General features: G+C 53.3%; 1 protein-coding gene across 2 annotated transcripts in view; it reads left to right on the forward strand.

Moving 5' to 3' along the window:
* Positions 1-13,910, forward strand: part of ADCY5 (adenylate cyclase 5) — a 150,462-nt gene extending 136,552 nt beyond the window's left edge. Inside the window, exons 18-21 of one of the 2 annotated variants that reach the window (XM_070583751.1) lie at positions 4,954-5,217; positions 6,359-6,563; positions 9,536-9,660; positions 11,531-13,910. In XM_070583751.1, coding sequence (XP_070439852.1) covers positions 4,954-5,217; positions 6,359-6,563; positions 9,536-9,660; positions 11,531-11,659 — 723 coding nt within the window. In that variant the 3' untranslated portion in view covers positions 11,660-13,910. The remainder of the gene's footprint in view (positions 1-4,953; positions 5,218-6,358; positions 6,564-9,535; positions 9,661-11,530) is intronic. The other variant, XM_070583750.1, reaches the window with a different exon arrangement.
* The last annotated feature ends 5,693 nt before the right edge of the window (positions 13,911-19,603 follow it).

Consider the following 19,603-nt stretch of genomic DNA (forward strand, 5'->3'; position numbering starts at 1 on the left):
GTGGATGCTGAGTGAGGATGGGGCCCTCTCGTTGCCCCTGCTGTAGGGTGTTGGGGCATGAGGTCTGGCTCGGGCTCCCACTGAGGTCCCCATGGGGATGCCTGAGGTTGGGGAAACATGCTTTCCATGTAGAATACCCCACACAGGCTCTGGGATGGGAGGGAGCTTGCGGAGATCCAGCCTCCTCCCAGCTCTGTCTCACCCTCTCCTTTGGGGAACCTTCCAGAGGGCCCCAGCTCTCTCCTAGGGCTGACCAGACTCTGTGGGACCTGGGGCCAATGTCCCTCTGCTTCTCTGCTTGCATACACCCCAAATCCCCCAGGAGCCCCTCCCAAGATGGTTGCTGTTGTGCGACTCAGTTGTGTAGCAAAGGCCTCGAGAAAGGGGTGGAAGCCAGCAAAGGGGGCCTGCCCCTCTGCCTCTCTGTGTGACCTGCCGCCCTTCACCCCGCTGTGTCTTTGTCCAGCTCCTTAGTGCACAGGGTCAGACTGAGCTGCCTGGCAGGGCTGAGCAGAGCGGCCTGAAGCTTGCCCACTGTCCCCACGCCCTGTTCCCCCAGTGCCCAGGCGACAGCAGCCTGCTGTCAGCCCCCAGCCCCCTGCTGCCTCTCAAGTTTGAAGGTGAAGCCCTGGACGAACCCCAGGCGAGTTCTGAAGAAGAACCGGCACGCTGAAGCCCCAGCTCTCAGCCGGCTCTGAACCTCCCAGGCCCGAAACAGCCAGAGCCGTGGGGTCTCTCCTCTGCTGCAGGAAGGGGTGTGACGGGGACAGGGACAAGACCTCCTCCGGTCGGTCCCCTCGGTCTGAGCCCCGCACAGGTGCCTCGTCATTCCCATTCCCTCCAGCATCCCGGGCTGTAAACCAGCCCCCCGGCTGTGCCGAGGGTTTGGGGACGCGTGGGGACCTGGCCATTCTCTGGTACTCCCCGTGGGGTCTTAACCCCGGGAGACGCTTGTATTATTAGCGCATTCCTCTCCACATGTGGTCACAGAAACAGCTTATCTCCACTTCATCTTTCCCTCCTGACTTCCCCCTTCCCCACACCCCAAGCCCCGCCCTCCATTTTTATCTTCTTTTTTGGGGAAAGTTTTAAAATATAATTTTAAACCTATGGGAGAGTTCCAAGAACAGTGTGAAGAACTCCAGCAGATTCTTCAACCTCCCGTCGCCAGGTTCCCCAGCCCTTGTCTTGCATTTGCTCCATCACCCCCCCACCCTCCCTCCCTTCTGATAGGATGCCCCCTCACCCCTAAATTCTCCACTCTCTCCCCTCCAAAGGCAAGGACACTCCCTGCATTACCGCCAGGCGGCCTCCCAGTCAGGAAGTCACTGGGCAGCACCGCTGTCCCACCCACAGAGCTGTTCAAAGTTTGCCACCTGTCCCCGCTCTGCTGCAGGACCCTGCCCGGGCGGACTCTGCATTGTGCTGGCGTGTCTTCTCGGTCCTTCCTTGTCTCGCAGTCCTTGCCAGTCTTAAAGAGGTCCCTATTCCATGACCCTCGGCCTGGGTCCAGACTCATGCCCTGCTTTCTTGAGGAAAGCGTGGAAATGACACTGTGTACCTCTCGGTGCATCACCCCTGTGTCCCGCCCCTGGTGATCTTACCCTCGATCATCCGCTCAAGTAGGCATCTGCCAGGTTTCCCCACTGTCAGCTCCCCATCTTCCTCTTGTGTTCAGTTACCATTTTGTGGAAAGATATTCCGAGATTTCACCAATATTCTCATCCTCAGCACACCTCCATCCACCAGTCTCGGCATCCATTACTGACTCCTGCCTGCTGGGTGGTGGCGGCCTGTGTCCATCGCTCCTGCATTTGTTAATTGGCATCCTGCTATAAGGAAGAGCACTCCTTCCCCCAGCTTATTTACTTAGTCATTCATTTATCCATATCAACATGAACTCACAGTTTTCTATCAAATTCAGTGGATTTTAATCTGCTCCTCTCATTACTTATGTTAAAGCTCAAATTGTCCTGAGTTTGGTCAATGTTTCTTAGGTTGGCTTCTGTGTTCTTTGACACACATCTCCATCATTTTTTGAGCATTTTCTTACTTTCTGGCACAAGAAGATATCTGGGGCACACCAGGTCCTTTTCCTGCTCCAGCCCAGGGATCAGTGACTTCTTCGGAGAGCCAACTCTTGCTAGGGGAGGGTGGCATGTAGAAACCGAGATCAGAGCCCTTGGTGTGCTCCCTGTTGTAGGTCCTCTCCGTGGACACGGCTAGGAAATATCTGTAAGTTTATATGAACATACGTGTGTACACACATGCGTATGTATCAATACTACTTTAGTATCTCTTTGTTGACACTTAAAACCGTGAGTTCATACCAGTACCTCCGTTTCCAGTGCAACACCTCAAGCTTCTTTCTAGCCTTCCCACTTTCATGCTTACAGATATCATCTCTGGCAGCGAGAAACCCAGCTCCCATTATCTGTCATATGTTTACTCATTTGCTCAATGGAACCAGCCTGCCCCTCACTCCAGCCCCCCTCTGTGCCCACCATGCCCTCTCCCCTCTTCACCACCCTGCTTGCTGGCACGCTGGGCATGCCACCATGTGGCCCCCGTTCCTCTGATTGCTTCCTCGGGGATGCAAGGGAAGATTGAAAGGGAAGTAGCTGACTCCCCTCCCCGGTGTTGAAAACAGTTAAGAAGGCCTGTGCACATGTGTGTGTGAGTGTGTGGCTGAGCATGTCCCTGCCTGCCAGGTCTGTCGCCCTCTCTCCACCAAAGTCTCCAACAGGCTCATGATGCTTCCACGTCCCTCCATCTCCAACCCTGCCCTAGGGCTTTTGGGAGGTGGACAACATCAAAGAAATACCAATGAACAAAAGCCTGAACGCAGGTCCTTGGGATGGGGGCGTGATGGTCTGTTGCCCCACCTCCAGTCTTGCCCAGCAGCCCATTTTGCTGTTGGATCTATGGTCGTGGTGGATGGGTGTGGTGCTGACAGGGAGGTGGCGAAGCCTGGGGTCCTTAACTTCCCTGACGCACCTGCTCGAGGAACACACCCTTCCTTACCCGCCAGGCCCCCTCCTGGCCGAACCACTGGGTCTCAGTCCTCGGGAGAGCCCACTCTTGTCTCCCTCCCACAGTGTTGACCTTACTAGGACCAAAGAGAGGCTGTGGACCCCTGAGATTTCCTGCCTGGACAGGGCCCAACCCTAGAAGCAGCCGGCTGTGTTGGCAGCTGCCCAACGTGTCTTGGGGCAGAGTTCCCAGATGTGGCCACAGCACCTGGCCAGGGCCCTGGGGCTTGGCCTCTGTTCCCAGCAGTAGCTGTGCTCCCAGCGTCCCTGCCTCCAACCTCCACCGCCATTCTGCCTGATACTTTGGGCAGATGCTCTCTGGGAAGGGCATGTGCCACATTTCTGCCACCTGCAAGGCTGATGGAAGGAGCTGGAGTGCTCTTGCGTCTCCAGGAAGGTGGTCTCAGCAGGCAGTAGGAGCAGGACTGTGGGCAATCTGGTGCACTTTTAGAGGCAGATGGACCAGCTGGAGAGCTCCACCGGACAGCCTGCGAGAAGTACAGGGATTCCCACCAGACTTCTCCCTCTGGCACATCGGTTCCAGAGCCGGGAGCAAGTGGCCCTTATTTATGGGGAGGGGAGTGGTCAAAGTGTCCCACCTCACAGGAGCAAAGGTCACCTGAGCTGGAAAGCCAGGGTGAAGGTAGCCGATGCCCTCTGGACCCTCTAGGCACCTGACAGGAGCTTCCTCAGGCATGACCCCCATCCTTGTGGCCACGTCTCCAGTGGTTCCAAGAGGGACAGGCTGTGGGTCCTCTCACCTCAGGGGCAAGACTCGGCCTCTGAGCCTAAGGGTCCCAGAGCTTTCTGCCTTCCCTGCTGGACCCAGGTCCTACAGGCTTGAGTGGGTGTGACAGCTCCTTCCCCATGAGAGCCACCCCCCCACCAGGAGAGCCAGGGCCCTGAGAAGGAGTCCTGCCTGGCCCTTTGAGAGGTTCTACTTGCAGCCGAATCGAAAGGCCTCTACGCTGAGTTAGGGAAGGCCCAAGCCGGCCGGCTAGATCTTTTAAACGTCCCTGCTAGTGATACCTTGCCTACTGCCTTACCAAGACGGTCACTCCCAGTTAAAGGGGCCATTGTGTTTGTCATGGAAGGGGAGGAAGCCAGCAGACTCCACCTGTAGCCTCCCGCCCAACACCGTGTCCCATGAACGCCCTGGTCACATGGCTCCTTGCCCACCTTGGTGCGTGACCACCTCTGCACTTCAGCCCATGGGCCGCTATTGGCCTTGACCTGAGCGCTCTCCACTGTCCCTTTAACCTGAAGGGTGAGTGACCACAAACCCCAACTGCCCAGAGCCAGGACCTAAAGTAGGGGAGAGCCAAAGTCAGCGGTGATGTCTTGGGTGGCGCCTCGGGCCACCTGCACCTCCTGGCCCCACCTGGCTGCATCTGGCCCTGGGGCGAGTCTGCTCTCCTAGGAACCAGGGAGACAGGGCAGGGCTCTGAGCTGTTTCCCCTGGGGTCTGTCTGTTTATGTGCTCTTTATCACACTGCTTTTCTGATTGTATTTCCTGATAATAAGAGGAAGATGGGAGGTTGAGGAGTACTTGGGTAGCAGGCGGGCCATCTGAGGGGTGGTTTTGGACCATCCCTTTCGCCTGCGGCCTCGGTCTAGTCTTGAGCAGACAGCATCCTTTTGGCTTTTGCTCTGGGACCTGTTTCCACTCGGGTTCCCTCCCCTAGGATCAACACCTCACGTGTGTCACTTTCCAAGAGGCAGGCGGGGGGCGGTCGGAGTCTTACAGATCTCTCTTTTCTGATGGTCAAAGTAATAGATGCTCTTTATAGAAAAGCTGCAAGTAGAGGCAGCAGAGAGGAGGGGAGAAAGCTGGGCCCACATTGGCATTTGCACGGATCGCACTGTCTTTTTCTAAGTGGCGCGTCGCTTGCCCCTCCTCTGACCGGGTCCTCTGTCTCAGGCCACAGAGGAGAAGGAGGAGATGGAAGAGCTGCAGGCCTACAACCGCCGGCTGCTGCACAACATCCTGCCCAAGGACGTGGCCGCCCACTTCCTGGCCCGCGAGCGGCGCAACGATGAGCTGTACTATCAGTCGTGCGAGTGCGTGGCCGTCATGTTCGCCTCCATCGCCAACTTCTCCGAGTTCTACGTGGAGCTGGAGGCCAACAACGAGGGCGTCGAGTGCCTGCGGCTGCTCAACGAGATCATCGCCGACTTTGATGAGGTGTGGGCGGGTGGGGGCCCTCGGGTCCCTGGAGCGGGAGGGATAAGGAGACGTGACGGCCCCTTTCCCCATCCAGATGTGAATGGTCATGTCAGGAGCTGACCGTGTTCCAGACGCTGTCCTAGGCACCTGGCATACGTTTCCTCCTCTATTACCATGTTACAGACAGGGAAACTGAGGCCCACAGACAAGTGTCTTGCTTAAGGTCACTGCTAGTAAGTGGCAGAGCTGGGGTTTCAGCCCAGGCTGTTTGCATTTGAAGTCTGTGCCCTCGGCTGCCCCCTCGAGGCCCTGCCTGGCTGACTCGCCAGCCGTCCCCCGTCACCCACCGACCCTCCTGTGCTACCTGGGGCTGGACAGGGCCCCAGACTTGGACAGCCTAGTGTCTGTACCAGGGCTTTGAGAGAGTCAAGGAAGGAATTGTTCTCAGGCTCAGGGAGGAGGCAGGACACAGATGCAAGGCCCTGAACAGTGGAGGCAGAAACAGGCATTTCTGCATTGAGTTACGACACTCTTGTTGAGCACCTAGTGTGTGCCAGGCACTGGGGATGCTGTGCCCAGTAGGGCAGTCTCGACTCTGGGAGCTCACCGAGGAGTGAGTGTGAGGGGACGACCCCAGCAGGAATATTCAGCCCGGGGCACGGAGCGCAGGGAGGAGACAGGTGGTGGAGCTGGACCAGGCAGTGTCGGAAACAGCCCACGAGACTCGTGGGCCGTGGGGTGACTGGAGTTGGCTGAAGTGGGTGTGGACGGGCCTCTAGCAGGTCCTGGAGACAGGAGAAGAGCGTCCCGCTGGACAAAGATGAGGAGGTTTCCTTGGGCGGGATGGGGATGTGAGTCAGCAAAGGGGGAGATGGCCACCAGCCCCTGTTGGGAGCGAGAGACCCAGAGGTGACTAGTGACCTGGCGCCAGGGGCTCTTGGCGTGGAGGTGGGCTCGTAGCCCACAGCCACTCTGCAGCAGCGAGTGCTGGAGGAGTCCTGGTTCTGTCGGGGAGCCTCTGGGCTTCACACTGAGTTGGTGATGGAGACGACCCCACTGTGTGACCTGGGGAGACACGAGGGGCCCTGCTCTGCACGTCGCCACAGACCTCAGTGCCCCAGACTTGGGGGTGACCCAGATTTGCCCTCCTTCCGTCCAGATCATCAGCGAGGATCGGTTCAAGCAGCTGGAAAAGATCAAGACCATCGGCAGCACCTACATGGCCGCCTCGGGCCTCAACGACTCCACCTACGACAAAGTGGGCAAGACCCACATCAAGGCTCTGGCCGACTTCGCCATGAAGCTGATGGACCAGATGAAGTACATCAACGAGCACTCCTTCAACAACTTCCAGATGAAGATCGGTGAGCCGGGCCCCAGGGAGTGCTGAGGGCTCTGGGGCTCCCCATCCCCCATGGCACATCCGTGACCCAGTCCAGGCAGAGGCTCACATTATAGCACGTTTCTGCCCACGGGGGACAGCATGCACACCCCTCACAGCGGAACCATCCTGGGGCCTGGAGGTGCCTCCTCTGTGTGTTGGTGTGCGGGTGACACATGTAGGACACCCTCTTCCTGAGTTCACACCTCTCCCACTCATCGGGGAGGCCTGGTTGGACCCAGGCTGTGCTTGCCCGAAAGGCTTTATAGGGGATGCTGTGTGCCAAGGGCACAGAACCTTCTGGTGGCTTCCTCACAGGCTTGACAGTCCCATTTATTTCAAGTAGTACTGACTTAATGGCAGTGTTTTCTTTAAAAGCGTTCTAAATTCATTCAGTGAAAATGAAAAGCAGTAAAATGAAATACTTATACATTATAAGTGCAAAATGTATAAACATGGTACAAGTCATTACATTTGCAAACTTATAAAAATATTGAACAGATATTCTACAAAATTGTTAGCAAAATAAAGTGAATTTTTTAAAAAACTAAACATGAAAAGAATCATGTAAAATTGACAATGAAATTATTACATTTCAACTCTTTTTTAAAAAAGTAATCTTAAAAAAACAAAAGGGGTCAGCAGGGTTATCACTGATTTCCAGTGGCTTCTGTGTGCATGTGAGCAAAAGCTTCCAGGTGCTACGAACGCTTTTCTAATCTACACAAATGGGGAGAGAAATGGTGGGGGTGGGGAGTTAAGTCAAGTCCACGTGTCTTCCCTGGGCTCCTTCTTTGTCAAAGGGCTCGGCGCTCAGGGATGGCTCGAGGAGCTTCTTAGATGCCGTGGTGTCGCAGGGTGGGGGCTGCTGCAGAGACAGCGGGGGGTTCCGAGCAGAGGCCCTGGCTCAGTGTCAGAGCAGTCAGGGCCATATTCTACTTGTGCAGGAAATCTTTGAACCAAAAACCTATATCACTTCTTTCCTGTTTATATTTAGTTTTGTTGTTTTATGACCCCAACCTTTTATTCTGACAACTTTCAACTCTACAGAAGAGTTGAAAGCATAGTACAGTGGAAACCCAGGTGCTCCCTCATTGCTCCACCCAACTGTGTCCACCACATGATTTCAGAACTGCCACTCGGAATTCGTTGCTCCATAACGTTCAAGGTGTTTCCCCAGTTGGCTTTGTCCCTAGCGTCTCTCTTACCAAGGCTGAGTTATTTTTGCAGTAGAAACTACTCTGTCCAGTGTCGCTCTCTTCCTCCTCTTGAGGGTTGTGGACCTAAAGAATGCTTTCTGAAAGAACCACCTTCGTTCTTTTCAAACTTTTAATGCATGATCAACTCCCTGGCTATGTCCCAAGCCATCAATGATTCCAATTTCAAATTTTAAAAAAAGCAGTTCACCAACAAAAATACTGGTATTTCAATTCTCAAAATTAACATATTAAACCAATATATCGGATTACAGACAATCAGTGTTGTCGCCATTAATGTCCTTGGCAGACCTTTGTTCTGGCCGGAGTGTGGTAAATTGGGCTCTCCCTGGATGAGCTGGCTTGTTGCAGCCTGTGGGCCCAGGGTGGGTGGACTTGACCAGGTTTTCGGTTTGCATTGGCTGCTAGAAAGCGCAGACCAGAGCCAGCGGCGGCTCTGCTTTAACTGCTCTGCACGCTGTGTTAACTCCACTCTGGGTTTCGTGATGGCGCCATTCTTATTTTCCTTTCATTCCATCTTTTCTCCCTGCATTGATTTGCATTTTTCTCCCGGTGTGTATTTTTGGGAGCTGCCTCAGCTCCTTCATTGGCCCGGGGCTGGGGATTGAGTGGCAGGTAGACACGCAGCTGGGCAGGCAGGCGGGAGCCTTGTGTGGCAGATCCCTGCCTCCAGACTCCGGAACGTCTTCCCTGGGGAGCTTGGCTTTTGGCCACTGAGATGGACGGTCCAGCCTTGGAATAGCGTGGTGCATACAAAGTTGCATGTGGCTCAACAGGACCAAAGAGGAGGGTCTCGGAGGGAAGAGTTTTGAGGATTGAGGACGTTTTTGACTGAGTGGCTCGAGGGGCCAATGTCGGAGCTTCTGCTGTATTTGTGGTCCTGCCTCTCACATACGAGAAACACTGAAGCAGTGATGAGGCTTAACAAGGCCCTGTGTGAGATAGACAGTTTCCATAATAGGAGGGGGTGCCCTGGGGCTTGGAGCCAGGGCAGAAAATATCTAGAGATGTCAGTTGAGGCAGATGCATCAGGGAAGCATTTCCTGGAAAGAAGGAGGGAGCACACTTCAGGTGGAGAACCAGCACAGCAAAGGCTCAGAGGCGGGTTGCTCGGGGTGGCCTGGGGTAAGACTGGGAAGGCGGATAGATGGGGGAAGATGTGCTAGCGGCGAGACAGAGAGCCCGCGTGGACGGTGGCAGCGTTGCTTCCTGGAGCTTAGTCACTGCCCAGTCTCAGATGCTGGGAGGCAGATTACTTGGAGAGAGAAGAGACTGGTGGTTCAGGAGCTAGGTTCTAAGAACAAGATGGGGGTGCCCCTGAAGCAAGCAGAGGAGTGAGGAGGAAGAAAACGGCGAGTTCTGGTATGCTGAGTCTGAATTGACAGTGAAAACTTAAATGCCTCTGAGAGAGTGATGATTAGGGAAAGGCAATTGGATGACGCAAGAGGTCCCTGGAAAGCTTGGAGAGGGCAGTCCTGGCAAAGGACTTGCAGGAGCTGAGTGTTGACTGGTGGCAAGGACACGGGAGCAGTGGGTTGTGAACAGGCTCCTGTGGTCTTGAGTTAGCGGGCATTTAATAGGAGCAGAGAATGGGAGCCGCAGGGTTAAACACAGCCTCCGGCCTGCGTGTCTTCAGGGCGAGTCACAGGGAGGACCTGCTGGGTGTCGAGGGAGCAATGGTAACGAGGGCAGGTGTTGGCCTGAGCCCTGATGAGCATGCTGACTTCTGTCCCTGCAGGGCTCAATATCGGCCCCGTGGTGGCTGGGGTGATCGGGGCCCGCAAGCCTCAGTATGACATCTGGGGCAATACGGTGAATGTGGCCAGCCGCATGGACAGCACCGGTGTGCCCGACCGCATCCAGGTGAGTGCAGGCACGTCCACCACCCGCCTTTCCCACATCGGGGCCTCTGTCTGATGCTAAGCGGTCTTCCGGCAGGCCGCCCATGGTTCCTGGTCAGAATTTCTGCAGCCAAGTTTGAGGGCGATGGGGTGGTTGGCACTGATGTCTTAGAAACTTGGAGAAAGGGTTGTGTTTCATTCCCTCAGGACCTTGGACAGATCTTCAGTCTGGTGCAAAGCCCTCTACTGGCCACAGAAGGAATTGGGGGGTACTGGGGGGAGCGCGCTGTCAGGCCAGGAGTCCTAATACCACAACCCAGGCACATAGAAGGGGCGCAAAGACGGCCACAGGGAGCAGGATCTTGCCAAATGGAGCCCCCAGCACCCAGGCCCAGATCAGGAGCACCAGACAAGGCCACTGGTCCCTGGGATGGTGTCCCCCAAGGGCCTGGCCAGAGACCCAGAGACTTTTTCTCCTTCCTTCATCCTTTGCAAGCTGGCGCTGTGATTCCCAGACCTGTGCTCTTCAGCTGCTTTTCTTTGCTTTTCTCAGGCCCTCCTTGCAGGAGGCCCTTGCCTGGGCTCTGGTCCTGCACCCACACTCCCACCCGGTCCCCATGTGGCTGCGGGCAGGTCACTTAGCTTCCCTGGCCTTAGTTTTCCCAAGTGCGAACTGTGCTCTTTTTGTGGCCCTTTGCTCACACTGACACTGCTTAAGTGACCTCTAACTTCCCTTTCCTGCAGAGCCTCTGAAGCAACCCCAAGCATGGCCCTGGCCAGCTCAGCCCGGCCTGGCCGGCTTGTGGATGCTGTCTGAGGGCCTGGCCAAATGGCCTTCTCTCACCTCCATCTCTGCGCCAAGGGAAGAAGGGACAGCAAGATGGGAACTGTGGGTCCTGCAGGGAGATGGGGAGAGAAGCATGTGTGTTTGCAGAGCTTCTGACCTCACCCCTGACAGGTGTGAGGGACTCTGTCAGCACTACACAGTACCCCAGCACCTCCCCTTACCATTCACGGAATATACTTACTAACACAGCAGGCTCCCCTCCCAGCCACCCACCGAGCGATGCCTGGCCCCTCCCTCCCTCCCTGTTGACACCAGGCTGGGCCGGCCGCTCTGCAGGTGTGCTGTGGGGTGGTGGGCAGGGGAGTGCCGGTTCTGCTCAGAAACAGTTCTTGGATCATCCTGAGAGTGTTGGTCCACACTGCTGCTCCCACAACTCTGCTTTTCTCCTTCGCCCTGCAGTACGTAGAGTAATGACTACAGCCGCCTGCGAGTTTGCCTCTCTGTTCCAAAAGCTAAAGCAGCGACGGGCAGTAAGGTCTGGAACTGAATCTGGGCTCTGCCGCTGATTAGCTGTGTAACTTCAGGCAGGTGGCTTAGGTTTTCTGAGCCTGAGGTAAGAGTTCTTCCCTCCTAGAAAGAGTAAATGCGACAAGCAATGGTTCTCAAACTGTGGTGAAAAACCTGTTTCCAAAGATATTTCTGATCTGTCATGGAGTGAGGTCTTGGTACACACTGGCCACATGCTGGGATGTTGTCTGCGGCAGCATCACATTGCTGTGAAAGCTCCCGAGCACTTCCTCTCGGCTCCGCACTTCTCTTGTTAGGGAAGATGACGAGCAGTCCATGGACCACAGGCCACACTTTGCATAGCTCTGAAATAGCACATGTGAGGTGCTCGCCACACTGCCTGGCATGGAGTAGGTGCTGCGTCCTTCTCATTTCTGAGACACGCGTCCACGGACGAGCAGCTGTCTGTCCCCGGCAGCGCTGGCTGGGGAAGTGCTGCCCACCCTCTGCGTCAGGGGTGGTAGGTGGCTCTGCCCCACGGCACATTCACGGCTCATGTCATCGATGGCCTGTCCTGTGTCCTCCTTTGCCTCCTCAGGTCACCACAGACATGTACCAGGTGCTGGCCGCCAACACTTACCAGCTGGAGTGCCGGGGTGTGGTCAAGGTCAAGGGCAAAGGCGAGATGATGACCTACTTCCTCAACGGAGGGCCCCCGCTCAGTTAGCGGATGCAGCCCGTGCCACCAGGCAGCCTGGCCTCCAGACAGACGGAAATGGCTTCTTTGTGCGCTGGCCGGGCAGGTGGCAGCCTGCGCTCCAGCCCACGTGGCCGCGCCGGGGAGACGTTCCACTTTGACTCCCGAAGCTGCTCCTGCCTTTGCGGGCGGGCAGCGGCCTCCGTCCCAGGCCCTGGGGTGCCAGCGTCCTGCGAGCACCAAGCTGACCAAAGATGTTTCCCTCTGTAGAAGACTCCGCCAGACGCGATCTGAATCTTGAGTTTTCTGCCGGGTGCTGCTGCTGCGCGGGCCGACAGGAGCTGCCGGAGCGCTGGCGGGGCATGGCAGCCCGGTGCGATGGCAGCGCCGAGGGGGACACCTCGGCCTCGGGTGGGTGGGAGGTGGGCGCCACTCTGGCCCTGGGGAACCTGGGGGCCGCGAGGGGTCTGCTTTTCCACGTGAGCCTTTAAACTTCAGACAGAGGCCACGGCCCCTGCTCCTTGGAGGGGGCTTTGGGGCAGGAATGCCAGCTTTGGAGGGACTGTGGCCTTCATCGCCGTCCTCCTCCACCTACACACGCAGACTGTGCCCCTTTGAGGGGGAGGCAAGAGGATTCAAAGCAAGGAGTGGAGGTTCTGAGAAAAAGAAATATTTATTAAATAAAACAAGTTTCTGTGCCCTTCCTTAGACTATGCTAGTTGTATGCGTGTCAGAGACCCATGAGCAAACGAGGATGCCACTGGGGCGGGGGGGGGCGGGGATCCCAACTTGTCTTTTTTGTATTTTTTATTTTGTATTATTGAAAACCTTGGAGATCTAACAAATATACCAAATTCTATATTTTGTAAATTCTCTATATTAGAAAACGGCTGTTGCACCGCGGGGCGTTTGTGCTCATTTGTACTATATGTATGTCGAAGTATGTGCTGGTGTGTGTGTGTGTGTGTGTGTGTGTGTGTCTGTTGATGCTGTGGAACTGTTTCTCACACAGGACGCCTGTTTCCCTCACTTCAGATGTGGCAGTTTTGGGTTTGCCCAGGTCCAGCCAGAGCAGTGAGCATGTCCTTTTGGGGTCCCATGCGTTCACATTAAGTAGGACGATGCAAGCACACATTCCCCCATCCCTTTAACACATACACGTCACTGCCACTAAGTAAAATGCAAACGGAGTAAGAAAAAAGCTTCTTTCCCATCTCAGGTGAGTTGGAACCGAGGGAAGCAGCCTCAGTGCTCACCTTGTCCCCTCACCTGCAAACCAAACAGAGAAAAGGGTAGAGCCCAGTTTCAGAGTCCATGGGGCAAAGCTGGCAGAAACTTTTATTTATTTTTGGTGAGGAAGATTGTCCCTGAGCTAACATCTGTGCCCATCTTCCTCTATTTTCTGTATATGGAACGTCGTCACAGCGTGGCTTGGTGAATGCTGTGTAGGTCTACACCTGGGATCCAAACCCGCAAATTCTGGGCTGCTGAAGCAGAGTGCATGAACTTAACCACTACACCACCGGGCTAGCCCCAGAAAATTTTTTTTTAGCAGAAATTGTTTTTGTTTTTTGAGAGGGAACAGTTAAATATACCAAGAAAAATATTCTATTTTTTATACCCTATGAGGGAGGCATTTGGAAAATGATATACTCTCATAGAGAGATATTCAAACAGAATCCCTGGGTCTTGTGCCCACATGTTTTCATTGCTTCTCAGGGCAGAATTATTCTCACCTCCAACACAAGCTTGCCGGAGGTCAGGTGGCAGCTGTATGCCAGCTGCAAAACATTACTTTGATGCCCACCTGCACCAGGTCTCACTGGACACTCCTTCCCCAATTTGAACGCAGCTCTGAGAAGCAAAGCTATGGACCTAAAACTGCCAGCCTGAGTGTGTCTGCTTTTGCTGCTCCCTCCTTTGAGTTCTGCCTGCCCCCTGGTGTCTGTTGCAGGGGCCGGCTTTCTCCACGGTGTTCTTCTCAAGTCCCCCTCCCCCGCATATCGCTCACAGTGGTGCTGGGGTTTCGTTTTGCTTCCAACCCGAGTAACGTGTGTGTGCTGAGTTCTCCCGTGTTCCCCCTATTGGTCGTGGCCTCCCCGGCCTCGTGGGGGCCCCTCCCCGCAGTGACTGGTGACAACGTGCAGTGCTGGCTCTTCATTCCCTCTAAGGGGTGTGCACTCTTTTTATTCCTGCTCTTGCAAAAACGGATACGATTATGATTTCCCATGGAAATTGAAAAGTCTATTTAAATAATTTAACTATTAAACACTTTCACTGATCATGTGTCCTGGTCTGATTTGTGGCTTGGGCCGGGGGCCTGGGCCTGGTCTGAAGAACAGTGCACTCAGCCCGTGGTGGGACCCTGGGGAGGGAGCCTCGGAGGGGCTCCTGAGCGAAGACAACATGTTGCTGTGCAGAGCACGTCGGCTGAAGACTCAGTCACGGTGGCAACAGGTGGGAGAACACTGGTGCCCTTGGCAAGAGGCAGCTCACTGGACTGAGGAGCAGGAGGCCGAGGAATGGGGGATGAGGAGAGGAACGAGGAGTGAGGGGACCAGGCGTGGAGGATGGAACCAGAAAAGATCCAAGGTCAAGGGAAGGATGTTTTAAAACAGGTGAGGCAAACATGTTTCTATGCTAGGGGAAACAAAGTTGAAAATACAAGCGAGAACACAGACCATTGCAAGGACCCCCATAGGTGGGACGGGAGGAGATGCAAGCCAGGGATGAACTGACTTGACCTGGATAGCTAACAGCTATAATAATAGCGATGGCTACCATTTATTGGGCACTCTGTGTGTGCCAGACACTGGGATAGCACCACACAAACATTATCTCATTTAATCCTCCTGGCATCTGCATTTCACTGATGAAGAAATAGACACAGAGAGGTTGACTTATTTGCCTAAGCCCACACAGCTGGTAATGAACAGAGAGGAGATTCAAAGCGGGGCTGTCTGCTAAGCCCATGCAGGCCACGTCATGCGTGCCCCAGGATTCCTCTTTCCCCCAGAGGAAGGGAAAGGTGGTAGGAAGGCAGGGGGCCCTTTTCAGCAGTTCCTGCCTGCTGCTCCCATCAAACACAGGGTTATATTTGGGCTCAGGAAATAAAGGCAGAGGGGCTTGGTCAAATTAAATTGAACACAAGTGAAAATGAAGGAGCCAGTGAAAAAGACTTCACTGGTTCATTGCAACAATGGCCACATGGGGACACAGATGCGGCAGCTTTGGCCACAGGCAGGCCGCCTGCTCCAAAGAGAATGGATGTCGTTAGTTCAAATGTGCCTGGTGAAGGATGTATTGTATAGAGCTAACGTTTAACTATTAGAAAATTAGAAAAGGAAACCAAACTTTAGGGGCTGATTGGCCTAAGTGGGAACCTCAGCTCCTGGAGAGCTCCACTCTGCTCTGCCTGGTAGAGACCAGGCCCTCAGGCAGGCCCATGAAACCACACACATGCACGTGTGCACCCAGTGCACACCGGGACAGCAAAGGAATGCAACTCAGAACATTTATAAGCCCTTCCCGTCTCCACTGAGCTAATCCCAGAAAACATATTTGTTTCTCCTTTAGGGATTTATACTTTTTTCCAAAAGCATATCCATACCTAGAATGTAAATTAGCAAAACATCAGCAAAGTCGCCATTGATACGTGGGGTGAGTTTTGAACACCGCTTTATGCCCTCTGACGGCAGAGAGCACTAAAACCAAGACCAGATCAGCCAACATGGGGATGCCTTGAGTATAGTGGGGGGTTAGCACCGTTAGCAGGAAGGCCCAGTGAAGCTTGGGGCACTGAGGAAGCTGAAGCTAAAGATTCACCAGGGAGCCACGTTACTTCCAGACTTCCAAAATTACAAATATGTTTACAGAACTTTTCCAAAAGCAAGTCTCACCTGAGTGGCATTATAGTTCAATGATGCCCAGAGCTATCGTTTTCAAATGATAAAACATGAGTGTTTCCCATAGTGCTGTAACGTGGCCGTGAGTTGCCAGTCAGCACAAAATGAAACTTCCCAATGCCTGAAAAAGATGCTGAGCTCACGTCTGCAGGGCAGGAAAGCATTCTCGGGTATTTGGATGGACAGTGCTCAGAAGTCACGCTGAGCAGATTCTCGCTGCCACCTGAACAAGAGAAGGGCAGCAGCAGGGACAAACACACTAGGAATTTGTCTAAGTTGAAACAACTGAACACCGAAGAGAACAAATACTGTACAGGTCATCTCCAGAAGGGAAGGAGTGACAAGGCTGGGCCGTGCTGGCCGTGCCACTTAGCACAGGGGTCAGCAGGAGAGTTGGGAGGGCAGGTGTTATCTGTGGAGGCAGAGGGGAGGGGAGGGTACAGAGAATACCAGGTCCCCCATTTGGACGAGCTTCACAATGTAGGAAGAGCTTTCACAGATATTTTCCCACTCTGCTTCCCCCAGGGCCCCTGTAGCTGCTCTGACACTCAGGGACAAAATCTGTGGCTCTAGCCCACAGGCCCTTCTGTCCAGCGTGCCCGTCTGGCTGGGTACTGATGATCTTGGCAAGAACAGAGGGCTTGACACTCCTCAAGGATGACAGTAGATGAAATGAGATCCAATTACTATGGTACTGTGGCTTTTCTTATCCTTCCACATTTTCAGTAAAGCCCTTTGGTGGGTTTTTTTCCTGTCTTGGGAGGAAAATTAAGATATTTGCTGTCCTCCTCTTGCCTATCTTTCCTTCTCATCTTCAGGGTCACTGCTTCGCAAGACAAATGCAAGAACAAAGCCAGACGAGGCCGTTGGAATGGCCAGTCTCCAAGGTTTCTTCCTCCTCTGACATTCTCCGATTCTGAATATTTGTGTAACTCTCTCCACTCTTCAAGTGCCAGACCTCACGTATGGCACAAACATAAACACAGTCGAATTAGGATTTTGAGATTTTAGAGCCAAAGGCAGAGAGACAAATGAAAGCATCGTGCCAAAGGGATCTGTGGGAAGATCACCTTCAAACCAAAGTCTGAAGCAGCCTTTGCTCCATCCTTCTCCAGACACCAACCCAGCAGCAGCAGGCGGCAAAGAGCAGTGCGGCCAGGAGGCCGTTCCCATCAAGGTCCTGACCCATGGAGTGCGGAAGGGTGGAGATCAATCTAAGTTCAAAGAGCAAGCAGAGGGTCCAGAAAGACAGGGGATGGGGGTGAGAGACCGCAAAGAGAAGGGAAAGGATTCGTCCAGGATTCACCCTCAGGGTGAAGCAGGCATCCTGTCCCCACTGGCTTGCCAGCCCCAAACCTGACCCACCCGTTTCTAGTGAGCAGAGCTGAGCCACCCCCCTCCCTTGGCGAGCGTATATTCATCCCCAAGGCCCCTTTTGTATCACGGGTCTATTATGCTCATGAATTTAAAGAATTCTCACTGGAATTCATTAGGAGCATCGTCACTTTTCTCCCCTCAGCCAACTTCTAATTTAGACCTGCCTGGAATCTCTGGTTTGTCAGTATCTCTAGTTATTCTAACTTGGACTATTTTCCAATTTTGCAATATTTGCTTCTCTGCTTTGACTTCATCACTTAGCAAAAGTGGTACTTCCTGGCTCACATGAGTTTTGAAGTTTTCTTTTTTTTAGAGGAGTGTGTTTTGCTTCAGACTAGTCTTTTAAAAGCCATGTTGCATTTGTACTTTTTATGAGTCCCTTGAGCTCTCATATCCCCGGCATCTATATGATATTCCCATATTGCAGGTTGAAGGCTGCTGGCTGCCTTCCCCTACCCCTCACTTGCCATCAATGCACAGACCACACACACATAGACACTCATGGGGGCCCTCAGAGAGTGGTGTGCACTACGGTGGCCGCCATCCAAGAGTATCCACTAGATCAGATTAGAATGTTCAAAGTGAAGGATGATGGGGCCAAAGTGCTAGTGCCACGCTGGACAAGGCGAGGTCCCCAGAGGCACCTTCCCCATTTGACAGCACTCCAGTGCCTGGGAGACTGTGGGGTCCTGGAGAGCAGTCCACCGCCTCCAGGCTGTGTGACACTGGACAATTGGATCCTGTTTTCTTAGCTTGGGTGGGTTTTCTGAAGCTCACGTAACCTTCTGCATCTGATACAGAGCAGGCACTCGGAAAGCAAGAGTCTCTCAACTCCCCTCTCCTCTTTGACAGCATCCCCACCGCCCTGCCCAGAAGCCTGCACGCAAGAGCTTGCTGGAGACATTGCAACAGGACCCTCACTTAACTGGCGATTTCTGAAAAGCTTTGTGCAATAATTTATCATATTTGGGACATTTGCAATTTAAAAGACTCTTATTTCCTTGAAGGTAAAAGTAATGCCGAGACAGACCGCAATGCCGTGGACAGTGCTGTCCTAGCACTCCCTGTGCCAGGTTCTGCTCTAAGAGCTTTATATTTACTGACTCATTTAATACAATGCTTTGTCCAAGGTACTATTATAGTCCTCACTTTACAGATGGGGAAACTGAGGTAGCGGTCCCGTGACTTGCTGAGGTCACCATGCTAGTGGAAGAGAGCCAGGAAGTCTGACTTCAAACTCAATAGCTATTGAATATTGCATAGTTACCTTCTATTTTTTTGTTTAAATGTCTTCATTAAACAATTCTCTTCAGAGATAGGGACCACTTACAGCAGAATTTTCACGAGATTACTTCAGAGCAAAGAACCAGTCTTTCCTGGCCTTCCGCCAGAAAAAGCAAACGTAACACACGAATTGCCAGTGAGGCTGTAACATTCTAGATCCAGAATCCTGAATCCGCGAGTTAGCTTTATTACAAAGACGAAGCTGGATGCCTCCCTGCTCTAAAGTCTGAGGCACACTCAAGGGTCACCATACCTCTTTCAGCCATCTGTCCTATGTCGCTGTTAGAGATGCAGGAATTTCAGGAAACTATTTTACTCAGTCTAGGACATCTCCTTTACAGGAGTTAGCACTGACCAGGTCTCTTTTATTAAAAAAAGCAATGCAGAGGGGCCGGCCCTGTGGCCGAGTGGTTAAGTTCGCGCGCTCCGCTGCAGGCGGCCCAGTGATTCGTTGGTTCGAATCCTGGGCGCAGACATGACACTGCTCATCAAACCACGCTGAGTCAGCGTCCCACATGCCACAACTAGAAGGACCCACAACGAGGAATATACAACTATGTACCGGGGGGCTTTGGGGAGAAAAAGGAAAAAAATAAAATCTTTAAAAAAAAAAAAAAGCAATGCAGATTTCTTGTATATACATTTTCCAACATATATTCCTTAAATATTTGAACATAATTCCATGTTGTCTACCTTAATATTACACGATGGTTCAGAGATGAGTTCTCAGTAAGACTGATCTGGATTGAAATCCTGGTGCCACCAAGAGTTAGATTGTGACTGAGGTCAAGTCGCTTAACTTCTTCAGCCCTCAGGTGCTTGTCTGTGGAACAGAAAGCCTACGTAAAGGCTTTCTGTGAGGGTGACATGCTTATCACACACAGTGCCACCCCCACCCACGTCGGCTTTGTCTGTTCTCACTGCTGCTGTAACAGTATGAGCCCAGTGGCTGTCAGTAACACACACACACTCAGAATTTTCTTTCTGAGCCTCTGTGGCATAGAAAAACCTGCACCAACTTTGAGTCATTTAAACCGAATTGCAGATTTGAACGTGAGTCTGTCTCCTGACATGAAGGTGACACAGTGCCTCCCCCTGCCCCGGGGCTGCCATAGGATTAACTATGTGGGAGGGCCTAGCAGTGGCCCACAAAGGGGCTAACAAGCATTCTTATCATTAGTCCTGGGCACAGGAAGAATTCAAAGTGCAAGGGCAAAACATTGTTTGTTCACTTTTAGGCAAGGTTTTGACAACCCAGCTTCAAAGAAAGCATTGGCACAAAGCAGGCACCAAGGCAGAGCTGGGGTGGGGCTGCCAGGACCCAGTGCAAGACGGAATGTATTAGTTCTGCTTCCCACTGTGAGATGGAGACTGAATGTGCTTCTGCTGGGTGACGCTGCACTGCTGT

Source organism: Equus przewalskii, chromosome 18, assembly GCF_037783145.1.
Source record: "Equus przewalskii isolate Varuska chromosome 18, EquPr2, whole genome shotgun sequence".
NCBI classification, from domain to species: domain Eukaryota; kingdom Metazoa; phylum Chordata; class Mammalia; order Perissodactyla; family Equidae; genus Equus; species Equus przewalskii.